Below are 14,596 nucleotides of genomic sequence, written 5' to 3' on the forward strand. Positions count from 1 at the left end.
AGTCTTCTATTCTTTTACACTTCAAATCGAAGCACCTACACCCCAACTGAGACGTCCTGTGACCATAGCTATCATCTGCTTTGTCGTGACATATCTACCTCTCTTGTGTGCACTGTGGAGAATTCAGGAAATTCTAGATTTTGGTCCAGATTTTGCAGATTATGTGTCATAAGTCGACTCATGCACATGCATGAGTTGACTTATGGTAAGTCGACTTATACTTGTGCATAAGTCGACTTATGTTCTGTTCTGGAATTGTTGTTTTGGGCTCTAACAAGTCGACTTATCAGTACTGTTAAGTCGACTTACGATATGTTCTCCAGTTGGTATTTTTCGCTCTGCCAAGTCGACTTATGACCCCTATTAAGTTGACTTATAGCGGGTTTTTTTGCACAGTTTGAGTTTCTATTTGGATTCTGTTTGGGTTTCTGTTTTGATATAAATAGGAATATAATTTTGAGGGTTTGTAGGACTTGTTGTGGGGATGTTTGGAGCGTAGAAAAAGGTATTTTCTGAGCTATTAGTTAGGGTTTTATTTAGAGAGAATTAGAGATTTGTTGGTGAGATTAATTGGTGAGTTCGAGTGATTTGTAATCTTAATTTGTACTCTTCTTCTCTATTAATGAAAACGCGACCCCCTTCTTGCCCCATGGATGTAGGCAACTTGTCGAACCACATTAAAATTGGTTGTTTGTGGTTGTGCCGTTATATTGGTTTGTTTGGCCTTCTCTCGGCGTTTGTTTGGTTTGGTTTATCAAAGCACATAGGTTTGGTGGCTTCCGCATGCACAATAATTGGTATCAAAACTTGGGCTACGTTTGGGCTAATTAGAGGAGTAGATCGCTTTGGAAGTTTGTCTAGGACTGTAGTTGGTGATAAATGTAGGATTTTTCCTATTTGTGAATCTCGTTTCCGTCATGTGGAGTGAGATCTTTCGGAGGCCCTTGTTAGGGTTTTAGTTAGAGATAAAAATCTCTCTTTTTTAGTTTGGATCTATTCTTCGTTTGCTCCACATTATTTTGTTGGTGCTTTGAGAAAGATGGTCGAGAAAGGAGTTGTGGAGGGTACTTCCGGTGTGAAGACTGACTAAAGTTTGAATATCCACTCTATGAAGATAAATATAGAGAAGTTTAATGACACAAATAATTTTAATTTTTGGAGATGTGAAGTCTTGAATGCGCTCAACGCGTAAAATTTAGAAGATACATTAGAGTTGGACGAAAAACCGGACGACATTGAGGAGAAGATTTAGAAAAAGATGAATAGAACGGCATGTGGTGTGATTAGATCTTATTTAAGTCAAGATTTGAAATATGATGTGATCAATGAGACTTCGGCTAAGAAAATTTGGGAGATCCTAGAGAGTAAGTATTTGACGAAGAGTGTGGAAAATCACTTGCTTTTGAAGAGGATGCTTTATCGCTTTCAATTGAAGAAAGGAACCTCCATTAGTGATCACATAAACCACTACACAAAGCTTCTTACGGATTTGACGAATGTAGATGTAATGATTGAAGATGATGACAATGCGTTGTTATTGTTGAGTTCCTTATCCGACGAGGAATATGAGACCTTTGTTCTTATTCTTATTAATGAGAAGGCATCTCTTTCGCATAGTAAGATCACCACTGCATTTGTGAATTATCAGCTTCGAAAGAAGGGTAAGGAGATTTCAGTTGAGCCGGTAACGGAGGCATTGGTCGTAAGAGCAAATAGTCCAAACCATGGTAGGAGATCGCAGTCTAGAGGGGTACATCCTGGAGTTCGTAAGAATCAGTGTGCCTTTTATAAAGAGGATGGACATTAGAAAGCCGAATGCCCAAAGTTAACAGATCGAGCCGGGAAGAATACGAGAAAAGCTATTCAAGTTTCAGAGGTGAATGTTGTCAAGACTAGTGGCAACAATTCAAATTTGGATTCTTCGGCCTACTCATTAGCACTATCGTCAGTTTGTGTTTCCGACTCTAGATGTTGGATTCAGGTGTCTCTCACCATATTTGCCCTAGGAGGGATTGGTTCTATAGTTTTTAGGAGTTAGAAAGAGGGGATGTTGTGCTCATGGGTAATAATCATGAATGCCCTATTGATAGTATCAGTACCGTTCGTATTAGGATGTGTGAGAGTTGGTTCCTTAGTTAAAGAAGAACATCGTATTAGGATGAAGTAAGGTTCGTTCCTTAGTTAAAGAACATCATTTTACTTGGAGTTTTGGAGTCAACATGCTATCGGGTGACCTTAGAGGATGCATTTTTGAAGGTCACATTTGGGTCCATGATTATGATGAAGGGTGTCAGGAAGAAGAATTGTATTATTTGATTATAAGCACGGTGATTGGTAGAGAGCTGATGACTTCTTTGGATTTGGTTAGACTGTGGTATTTGTTGAGGCTGAGATATTTGATTGGTTATGCCATGTATGGTTATTGAGGAGTGCTTTGACCTACAGATTGAAGTCTTTGAGCACATTAGTATGAGTAAGAAGACCGAGATGGAGTTTAGCACTTCTATCCATCGATCGATGGGTCTTTTAGGTGATGTTCATTCAGGCATTTAGGGGCACTACCAAATAATGGGTCTACGGGGACGGTTTATAACCGTCCCGCTAGACAATAAAACCGTTCTCATAGGCCTAAGGGAACAGTTACTCATCCGATGCCTTTGTCGCCGTAGTGCTTGGTCTAAGGGGACGGTTCATGATCCAAGTAGCGCGGTTTTTGAACTGTTCCCATTTATAACATTTGGGGACGGTTTACCTATGGGGACAGTTAATATTTTTGCAGATAGTGACGGTTATTTGGCAACAGGAACGGTTTTAATTTTAAGCTACCGTGACGCTTACACACCAGGGGGACGGTTTCGAGCTTGACCTAGGAGGATGGTTATATTGTCTATGGGAACGGTTTTGTTTGTGATCTACGAGGATAGTTTTTATACCAAAGAAGACAGTTAGCTATAGGGACGGTTTTTAGCAATGGGGACGGTTTTCGGATGTAAATATATGGGACAGATATATATAGCAATGGGGACGGTTTTCAATTTTAACCGTGCAAAACCAAATCATCCAAATATATCACACATTTTTAACCCGCAGTTTCAAAATTAAAAAAGAACAAAACAAAATGAAAACTCCATGATTTATACCTGCTCATGTTACAAACAAAGAAATAAAACTCCAAATTTTGCAAGCAAATTAACAACCAAACATAAGGAACAATTTATTCGATCATTACAATGACTTTAGTACAAGTTTTTTCTTTTGTCCGAAGTACATGACTAAAATTCCTCTTTCATTAAAACAAAAATCATCTTCTGTTTAACTAAAAGGTCTCCATTGGTATACATAATTTGTAAATTGTCAAGATAAAGTTAATCCCACAGCAGGTGATTTTAAATTACTCTGATCTTTGATGTGTTCCTCATCATACTCATGATTATGACGTTTGAACTCTGCCACAGAGTTTTGCAACTCTTTAACCAATTCTTCTGTCGGATACTGCAACAAAATCAACCCTCAGTACCTCATCAACACTTTAAAACATGTATTCAATGATTACAAATAAGGAATTAAAAAAAGATTTTCTCTATGGAAAAGGCTACCTCAAAATTTAATTGCCCACTTAAAATAAAGTGCAAGATCAAAAAATATGAAGCACAAAAGAGTTCAATAAAAACAAAAACATATTTTATATCAATAGATTTTAAGGAAAATGCTCCAAATTTGGTTTGAAATTTAATTGCCTCATAATTCTTTATATAGATAAGAACTAAGAACTAGAAATAGTTTCCTTTTGAAGGTGGGAGAAGTATAGTTACATTTCACTATAGAGTTAATGAACTCGAGTGTTGCTAGGAGGACCCAAAAATGGGACAGATCCATGGGACAGATGACATGGCGAATACAACTGGAAATATTAATTAGCTGCAAAATAATGAGTTGGAAATATTAATTGCAATTTGTTCAACTTCTTTGCATCTCTCGAATACTGCTTCTTGAACCTAGGAAACACTTACATGAAGCTACTAGCAACCCGAAGTTAGAGAAAACATCCTTCATTCCAGTACCATGTCTTGCATAGCCATGTTTTGAAAGTTATCAGCTTATAAAAAATTATGGTATGATTATAGTAACTTTAAAGATACATATATCTAAGGAAAAAAATAAAAAGATGAAACTAACCTGATTTAGGGTGCTGCATCCAGGAAGGAGCTTTTCAGCAAGAGAGTCCTCCAATTTGGGTAGTTCTCTATAAAAGAGTTATTTGCACACAACCTAAAAGTAGAAAGTGCAAGCAATTGAATTAGTTATGACTAGACCACTTGCAGCAAACTGATCAACAAGGTCATAAAATCCAAATTGTTGTCAAATCTAATATGAAGTTACTAGGGGATAGTGAAACTTACAGTAAATTGAGAATTAACACCTCGAAGATTTCTTGTTCCCATGATTCAGGAAACTGAAGAGGAAATGACCTTGTCTCATCTGGCCTAATTCCAGAAATGGCATCAAGAAATCCAGGAAGGAGGTTGTCACTTTCTTCTGTGTCCAAGTGAAATCCTGCAAAGAGAAACTGATAAGGTTCACTCACAGTGGTTAAAGACACTAAGTGAAGCTTACAAACGTAGGATTAGGAAATAAAACTCTACAAACTTCTCCATTTACCAGAAGCACCACTACAACATAAAGAATAGACGGATTACGTCAATGTCGTATATGATTGTATATAACCAGATGGAATTTTTTGGGCTTTTGATTCATCTTCCTCAACTGTTGTTGCAAATATATCAAGAACCACAAGATCATTAATCTATAAAATTACAAAACTAGAATTAAACCCCACCCAAAATTCGCTTTCTTTCAACTATATTCTACAAAAATATCAAATTGTATTTATACATTAATCTTTCAAAAGATTATAAATTGTAGACGGTGTAAACTTCCTTGGAGGAAAAGCTAGTAGCTAATAGCAGAAAGAGGCACAGGACCATGTACCACAAAACAGAAGGCTCACTACTAATCTAAATTGTCAAAATTTACCTGCAGGCCTCTATTGGTTACAAATTTCAGTGCTCTTGGAGACTTAATTATAACGCCGTGTAAAATGATGTTCTGACAAGAGAATGTTAAACTGGAAGATACATACCCAAGATGAAAGTTCAGATTGACCATTGATAGCTCTGGCATTAGCCCCAAAAGGTGGACTTCAGTTACTTGCATCCTTGGCCTTTAAAATGGATCCAGTTGTTAGGTTTATAAAGCATTGATTATGGTTCAACAGTTGTCACCTCAATGGTCAGTGAATCTTCTGAAATATCAACGACTTTTATTCAGAAAATATCAACCAGACCCATGATTTGTAATAAATGTGATTACTATATGGTATCAAATCATTTTACTCAAAGAAACAATAACTCACATGGAAATTTTCAGGGTAAAACTGATGCTAAAAACTGTATTTAGTAACATAACGCTTGCATGCATTCAAAATATGTTAAAAGTTGAAGACATCAGTAATCTACTGAAAATTTGTTACTAAACATCGAAGGAGATATTCCAAAATAATTTTTTTTATGGAATATGGAAGATATTTACTAGCAGCATGTATCCACATCACTCTTACTGAATCGCAGGAGCATCACATGAGTATAAAATGTGATATCTATTTCCATTTAAAAATTCATACAAACTCTACGCAGTACTGGGAATTAACGAAGAATGACATAACATTTACTTCTTGATTTTAAATGCTCTAAACTTACATTGGTTCTTCTGTTACTTATAATGATTGTCAAATGACCATTATATACAGAATAGTGTATCTAGCTATATTACTACCACATCATGTTAATGATATAGATGATTCACCAAGGTTGCAGCAAAACCACTGCCATTTCCGCATCGAGGGAGAAAACAAAATGAATTGTTTTAAGTAAAATACTCATCGCATGAACAAAAGATTTTCATCTCATATAAGGTTATTGTATAAGATTAAAAATGAAATTAATTATTATACCTCATGGCGCTTGTCTGGATCAACGTTGAGTTTTACAAGCATCAGTTCTCGTTCCACTTGTGGTTCCCTTGATAAATCGTCAACCTATAAAGTACATCAAAACCAAACGCTACATCAAGAAGGAATTATAAAAACAAGATAGAAGCATCGTCAATCTTTTAATTGTGAAATCCAGTGCCCTTTTTGGGCAATTAAATCAATGAACAACATTCTATCCCCAAGTCTCCTGCTTGAAGATGTAGATTAATTCATCACTGTTTGATGGTTGCACCCACAAGATGATGCCATCTATGAAAATGACATGATTTCTTACCAACCATCAGTTTGGATATGCAAAAAAGAGGGAAATTATAGACGCAAAGGGAAGCATAACAAGTAGGAATAATAGGATATCACCCATTCACTAATGAGGGATCATTTTCTACGTCCAGATATTACAGACGCAAAGGGAAATCACTATACTCACATACAAAATCATTGACCTCAAAGTTCAGAAAATATGGCTAATTATAACTAGGGACTATAATTCCTGACCTGTGTCCTAGTGATTTAAAGTTATGCCTGATTATGGAACTTGACATTTATCTTATGCATCAAGATAAAAATAACTTCAGTAAATTTTTGTGGTAGAAAATATGGAACTGTGCCAAGATTCAGAACCCCCAACAAAGAGAATATGAGCTTTTTTAACAGATATCTGAAATTTAAAGATAAAATTATGAAATCAATCTAATTTAGACAAAATAATGAAAAAAAATCATTTGAATTTGAGGATTTACCTTGTCAAGTAAAGAAGTAGAATTTTCAACCCTTTTAAAAGATCAACTGAGATAGCAAAGCCCTAATTTGTAAAATTGAATAAATATTTGGTAAATAGAGAAAATAGAAAAATTAAAACTTTAGGGCTTAAAGATAAAGTACTCACAGGGCAGCGGTTGGATTCAGGTTAAGAGAAGCGTCGGACGAGACGGAGTCGGGGAGAGTCGGCGAACGAGGGGAATTGGAGTGGAGGCGGGATGACTGCAAATTGAGGAGAGGTGGCGGACGAGGTCGGGATGGTTTGAGGAGAGGAGATGGTCCGAACAAGTGGAGGTGTTGGACGAGGGGAAGTGAAGGAGAGGCGGCGGACGGAGGGGTGTGAGGGAGCCGAGGAGAGAAGCGAAACGAGTTCGAGATGTTCGGCGGATGAGCGGGGTTTTGCTCCGTCGAGGAGAGGTGGCAGACGAAAGAGGAGATCGACAATCACGAGAAAAACCCTAGAGCTCAGCGAGGCGAAGTCGGGGATTTCAGGTTTGTTTTGATCGGGGATTTCAAGTTTGGGCGTCAAGCCCATATTAAAACCGTTCCATTAGCCCGTTACAAAATATTATTGCAAGTCTAATTCAAGCCCAACGTTTTAGTTTAAAACGTTGCCTTATACTCTCTTTGTGACAGTTAGAACCGTCACAAAACCGTTTCCTTAGGAAGCAAAGGGAACGGTTTTAAACCGCGCCCCACCAACCGTCCCCATAGACCCATTATGTGGTAGTGGGGCCTTCCAAGGAGGTATCATTAGGATGTAATCGGTATTTGGTTTTTATAGTTGGGGACTATTCTATTCAGGCATTTAGTTGCGTACTTACACTCTTAATTCCGATATTGCTTATTCTAAATAATGAGCAAACCTAGAATCCGTCGACAAGTTTAACACTATCATTTTTTGCTAATTTAGAGTTCATGTTAGATACTGGTTAGCATTAAGGTTAGAGTTAGGGTTTTGGTTAGGGTCAGAAATAGGGTTATGATTATTCACTAAACTTACATCTTTATAACCCTAACAAGAATTCTAATGGTTAGCGTTTTTTTTGCTAAGCTTAATCATAACTTTAGTCCTAGCTGTAATCCTAAACTTGATCCTATAACATTAAAAAATAACTTAACATTAGCAGATTATGATGTAACTCGTTGTTAGATTCTAACGTCGTTTATATAATTGAAATCAGTAATCTCAAGGTTAATATATTTGTGTTGATACACTAACTTCACTATCACTCTTGTAACTACACCATACTTCAGGGTATCAGAATGTAATTTATCCTTAAAGAAAACATCATTAATTTTTCGCTAGATTACCATAATTGATAGACATTAGTGTGAATTGACGTGATACATCCGTGACATATTTATTGTATTTGATCGTTATTTATGTTACATATTAATTATTCTCTCATCTTCTTTTCCTTCTTCGCTAGCTGTTAGGAGTATTCTAGACATTTTAACGTCATTAAACATAGTTATAGGGTATTTTCTACAAAATTGGACGCTTGTAATATTTTTCTTTATAGAAAAATAATTTATGATTTTTTTGGAAAACCCTAATAGTTCATGGTTGCTTTGTGAAATTTACCCAATTTTGTAACTGAAAATAAGAAATATGACACACTAATAGTCATTATGTAGTTTTCTCATAACTTGAGTTCATAACGCTCAACTTTCGCCACAATGCTAGAATTTTGCTATCGTTGCAGTGTCTTTGAAAACGACATTAGAGTAATCCAAATTCAAATACCAACCATGAGTTTTTAAAGATGATTTTAAAAAGACATCGCTCTGTGATTCTAGGTTTCAGTGCACGAAACGGAGCTCAAGCTACAAGTAGCAGGGGTATAATATTAGAGCATAAATTTATAACCCTCAATCGTCATCGCAAGTTTAGGAATTTGGTGCAGTGACAGAGACCTTTGACTTGGATACTGAAGTTTTATTTGCTACTCTCAAAGCAAATTTTTGCCACAAACTCCAATTTAACCAGTTATAACTCTAACCTTGACATTAGTTAAAACTTTTAAAATGTAATTTTTTTTTTTTTTTGTAATTTACTCTCTATTTTGCACTAGATGCGTTGGGAAATGTTACTTTCTCAACACGGTCATAAGTTGCTTAAGTGTGCTGTTGTTCGGATTGAGAGGACCTTGACATTACATAAGAGCTACTCCATGTGCAATATGTGGCTGGGGTAAGCCTTGGTACAGTAACAGGATTAAGGATTGCTGGCTTACACTGCCTACGTACGGTTGTAAAGGACGGATAATGTTCCCGGCCCCACATAAAAGGGGGGCTCTATAATTAGCGTCATAACCTTGGCACGATTTGGGAAGATTAAATTGATGGTTTAATGTCGATGTCATTTCTTTTTCGAAGAAGTGATGTCAACGTCACTTGCTAATTATAAAGGTTTTTTGTCCATGCCCTGGTTATTTCCACAGATTCCTCTCCGTGATGATGACGGTAAGACTTTAAGGTTCAAGTAATGGTTTTGAGCTAGCTTTGTCTATTGTACGACTATCCAATATTGATCCGAGGGAGGATAATTCGAAAAGGAAAATGATAGGGGCACACCCCCAACCACATCCCAAACCACACCTCATCTCTCATATGCTACAGTACGCCGGGCCCCGCATGGGATTTTAAAATTTTAAAATCCCATGCGGGGCCCGGTGTACTGTAGCACATGAGAGAGGGTGTGCGGTTTGGGATGTGGTTGGGGGTGTGCCCCTAGTGCCACCCATTCGAAAAATTAACAGACCGGACAAGATCGTTGGAAGGGTAAAAAGGTAATTTGATAAAAAAAAACCAGTCCTTTATTTTGTTTCCGGTACGTTCTGATCAGTATTTTGACATAAACATATAGATAGAATCCATATAATTAAATATTCATTTTAGACTGAAAAATGTGTATATATAAGAGAAAGATAAATTTCTTTTATGGAAGCATATTATCATGTACGTCTAAACACCAAAAAAGCCAAGGATGTTATGTATTACATTAGAATTCCATCCAAATTTTAATTAATAAAATCAAGATACAAATAAAAAAAAATAGCTAATCGAAACTAGGTTTATGGAAGTACTATCGTCCCATATACTATTAACTCAAATGCTAAATGATTGAGGTGGATTATAGACGATTACAAATTCAACTCTACAATTTAGTCTCACCTCAAATGCGGGAAATATTATTTCAATTGTATCTTTTAGATACAAGTTTATTCCCTTAAGTTGTACTAATTGCCGTGAGCGAGGAAACAAATAGGAATATTTAAACAATATATATAATTCCTCTAGTTACTCTCAAAACTGTTCTTAATTTTCATATTGAACTAATTAATTCGATAAGTTGGGTTTTTTCGAACGTGCATTATGCACCCGCATGTGATCTAGTGGCCATATAGTGCGGGTTCCATTGTTGATGATGTATTCGTCCCATTAGTCTTAAAAAACAATTATGCGCTCTCCCTTGAGCGCATGCGTGACCCCTGAATGTAACCTTAAGTACAAAGACGCTCTCTTTCTTTAAAACTAGTGTGCACCACGACCCTCGATCTATATTTTTAAGCATTGTATTTTAAATTTATTTTCTTCTAAATTTTAATATATTTAATTTAGTTATCGTATGCTAAAAATTAGAACTCATATCTGCTCATCTATGCTTAAAGAATGATCCAGGTTTTAATACATTTTTTGATTTAAACAATGTATTCAGTTTGATCTCTCAAATGCTTTGAGATCTTGATGTATATACATTTCTCTCATTGGTACATGAATAAAAATTTTCATTGACAAATATATATATATATATATATATATATATATATATATTTGTCAATGAAAATTTTTATTCATGTACCAATGAGAGAAATGTATATACATCAAGATCTCAAAGCATTTGAGAGATCAAACTGAATACATTGATTACAGAGACTTCAAGAACTCTTCAAGAACTGACAGGTTTCATAAATCTTGCAACCAGTCCCGATACTCCTCCTGAATTTGTGAATTGAGAACAACAGATAGCATGTCCATCTTAATTCTCTTAATCAATTGAGCAGCAGATCTTTGTTCCTGTTGAAAGATTCTGAGATTTCTCTCAGACCAGATATTGTAGATAGCAACCGTCAATGCCATTCTTTTGATTTCCTGTTTGAATCCTTTTCCTCTTAACTTTGTACAAAACCACTCCAAGATAAGATCCCACTCGCACGATTTCCAAAAATGAAGCCAACACATTATGCCATTCCAGACCTCAGAAGAATAATTACAGGAAAAGAAAAGATGGTTCCTGTTTTCCAGTTCAGCTCCTGAGCATAAACAGCATGAACCGACATTTGTTAACCCTCTCTTCATCAGTCTGTCTTTAGTAAGTAATTTGTTCAAGACAGCAAGCCAACTAATAAATGAATGTTTAGGATAGCACAATTGATCCCAAACAGTATAATGCCATGGCACTTGCTGAGTAACTGGTAACAAATCATGGTATAAGACTGAGATATGAAATTTTAGTATAATGCCATGGCACTTGCTGAGTAACTGGTAACAAATCATGGTATAAGACTGAGATATGAAATTTTGTGTTCCTGTAGCAAGTATTCAAGAGTAACTGGTAACAAATCATGGTATAAGACTGAGATATGAAATTTTGTGTTCCTGTAGCAAGTATTCAACAATTGTAACAGATTATTGATCCCACCACAAGAAAGAGCAGCTCTATCTCTTGCTTTGATCATTTGCTTCTACATCCAGGAGTCACTACTTTTAGCAATCACATGCCATATATCATTACGTCTCAAGTAAGTCCCATGAACCCACTTGATCCAAAGAGACTCCTTATTTGAATGGATTTGCCATAGGATTTTTAAGGTTGCTGCCAAATTCCAGGATGTGGCAGAGTAAACACCTAAACCTCTCCTCTTTCTATCCATACAAACATTTATCCAAGCAACAAGAGGCATTTTAGAGAACTGAATGGTTTTCCCCCATATTTATTGTTTATATATGATACAGTAAAATATTGTAGCATGAATAATAACTTCAAGTATGGAGGAGTTGATTTGAATTACAGTTTATACTACACTAAATTACTATAGTATAAACATTAACTTCGACCGTAGAGGATTAGATTTGATTTACTGTAGTATTTACTGTAACATAAACGGTAAGTCTTTGACTTCTACTAGAGGAGTAGATACTTTGGAATTTTTTGGGACTAGAGTAATAAAATATGTTACACCGACAGGGCACTTCAGCTTTCTCGATATGATGCACTATATATATTTTGCATAAACTTAAAATACACAAAAGGCTGAAGACACACATATTGTGTGGATTTAACCACTGAGCAAAACCTTTCCAGAAGAGGAAATAATAGCAATAAGAAAATAGCTGGTCCTGATCTCATCAATCATCATTTACCTGTTGTACACAAACTTGCTCATCTCTCCACACATTAACATAATATTTTCAGAAGATTCTGGTGCTGCCCTCCTCATTCTCAATCTGATAATCAATCAGCGAGGACCTCCTTTTCCTCGAAGCGAGAGCAAAGAAAAATGGGGACTAGCTCGCTTGTAGGGGTCCCCTTAATTAAGCAACTGGAACGTACTGCTAGCTAGCTTGCCTCTCTTTAGCCCTCTCTGAACTCTTTCCTAACATTTACATCCTCTCCTAGCTCTATAATAAATTGAAAAAAAAAAATCTTGTAAAGCCCTTGTAATAGAAAAGTATATAGGGAAGAAGGAGAAACTTACATATGCATGTGTTCTACCAATTTAAGTTGGTATTTACGTTGAATTATATGTTGTTTGTATAATTTTCTAAACTTTTGTTCATCTCACATACCCCCCGGCCCACCCTCAAATAGGACGACTCACAAAATCCTCATGAATTTGGAGCTTTTGTCACCGGGCCTCCTGCATGTACGTAGCTTTTAAACAACTAAAATTTTCTTGAGAGGAAAAATCCAAAAATATTTTCCATTTGTCATTTACAGATAATTAAGATCCAGCCTCTCCTAAAAATATTTTTTGAGAGACACGCCACTGTTTGCATCCGCTTTAGCTATATTCATTGATTTTATATGTATTTGTCTGAATCGCTAAAAGATGACAACAAGTTTAGCAACGAGCGTCTCATTTTACTTACTCCCTGTATGATTTTTTCTATAGTGCGCCCTCCAGTATACATTTTTCTTCCATTCATTCTTTTCCTGCGTCCTCCGTGAAAATGGTCCCATTACGGCATACCCCCATCCGCTAACACATGTCACTTTGTCCTCCGTCAAATGAAGCAAGTTTTAACTCGACCCGCGTGTAGACGTTTTTAGGTGTCGCAGCCCGGCCAGCTTCAGAAACGGCAAATATTGACAGCCAATTGCTAGCAGATGTTGTGTGCATTGCAGAGATGTGGGAGCTTTTTTTTTTGACTGACCGAGAGAGAGAGAGAGAGGGAGGGCATCTTTTGGACGAACAATATCGCTGTGGATAAAAGTTTGTTCGGGCTAGAGACCAGGAGTGCGTTCGCTTTGCACGGGACCTGTTGCGTGTCAACGTGTAGTTGGGCTTTATACACATTATAATGAGATTTTTTTTTTATTATTTAAGATTTTTAGCTGGACATATATAATTATGGATTATTTGTGGAGGTTATCGATATAATGGATAAGCCAAAAGCCTCGCCTCGCCCCCACAACCAAACAACCAAAGACGGTCCTGGGGCGGGGTCACTCCAAACATGATTTGACCACCCCCCTTTGTCCCATGGGCACTCATGGGATGCGGATGAGGCTCACATGCTAAGTAGTTTCTAGCTACTGTTACTAAAAGTTAGCACAAACGAGTACCCAATCATGGTAATGAGAGGATAAGGATCATTGATTGATTTCTTGACTGACCGTGAGAGCGGGTCGGGGGGGCGACTAAGTTAGCTAGCTCACCTACCGAGTGAGTCTGGTTGTGTCCAAATTAAGCGCCGTACTTGTTAAATATCTAGGGCCTAGGGGGTAAAGAAACAAGTGGGTAAGATAAAATAACGAGTTATAAAGAGCGTGTTGAAAGGAGCGCGCGCGCGCATGCTTTGTGTTTGATTCCACCCCCCCCCATCACATGCCTAAACCCCCTCTCTCTCTCCCGTCTACCTAGCTCTTCACCTTTGGTCCTTTGGACTAATAATCAAAAGTAAAGGGAGAGCTAGCCTTAATTAAAACTTTAATCAAGGAGGAGTGCCATGCTTATCCCAGACACCTCCAGCCTCTGCTTCCCAAATTCCAACTCTGACATTGCCATTAGAATTAAGCAAGCCCCGTGGTTAACTATACGAAATGGTATAGCTCCCCGTGTCGATCTCCCTCAAGATCTAGGATTAACGCTTGGCTGAGCGCACTGCGGCGATCAAAGCATCTTGAGCTACGCGTCATCCACACTTGCTGGACAAGTTGCAAGAATTTTATATCGTACGTGGAAAAAAAATGTTGCGCGCAGCGGAAATTTCGGCAGCACAACAAGAGAGTCAGGTCGCAATAGGAATTCCTGTTTCACAAAGGAAACAAGAACCTTAAGCAAAATATCTCAACCAAGTGAGATATCAGCTCTTCCTCTCATCAGTTCTAGGACTGACATGTCGGGGAACCTAAATAAGTTATTACAAATCACACAAATAGCGAGACAACCAATTTTACGTGGTTCGGCAAATAGCCCACGTCCAAGGGGAGAGGATGGGGAGATTCCACTAAATCAAGGAGAGTACAAAGGGTTACAATCTCACAAAACTCACAAA

The 14,596-nt window shown here is 37.1% G+C and overlaps 1 protein-coding gene and 1 long non-coding RNA gene across 2 annotated transcripts; both read right to left on the reverse strand.

Moving 5' to 3' along the window:
• On the reverse strand, positions 3,355-11,154 carry LOC109821013 (trigger factor-like protein TIG, Chloroplastic). The gene is given in 8 exon segments (XM_020387207.1): positions 3,355-3,492; positions 4,177-4,269; positions 4,401-4,429; positions 4,432-4,554; positions 4,726-4,804; positions 5,035-5,106; positions 6,011-6,094; positions 11,089-11,154. Coding segments are annotated over 8 exon segments (684 nt in total).
• Positions 12,074-13,349, reverse strand: LOC109851224. Its single transcript, XR_002249725.1, has 2 exons — positions 12,968-13,349; positions 12,074-12,735 (listed from the first exon to the last, which is right to left on the reverse strand). It is a non-coding gene; the product is annotated as an uncharacterized LOC109851224 (long non-coding RNA).

The sequence above is a fragment of the Asparagus officinalis genome, chromosome 8 (assembly GCF_001876935.1).
Source record: "Asparagus officinalis chromosome 8, Aspof.V1, whole genome shotgun sequence".
Lineage (NCBI taxonomy): Eukaryota > Viridiplantae > Streptophyta > Magnoliopsida > Asparagales > Asparagaceae > Asparagus > Asparagus officinalis.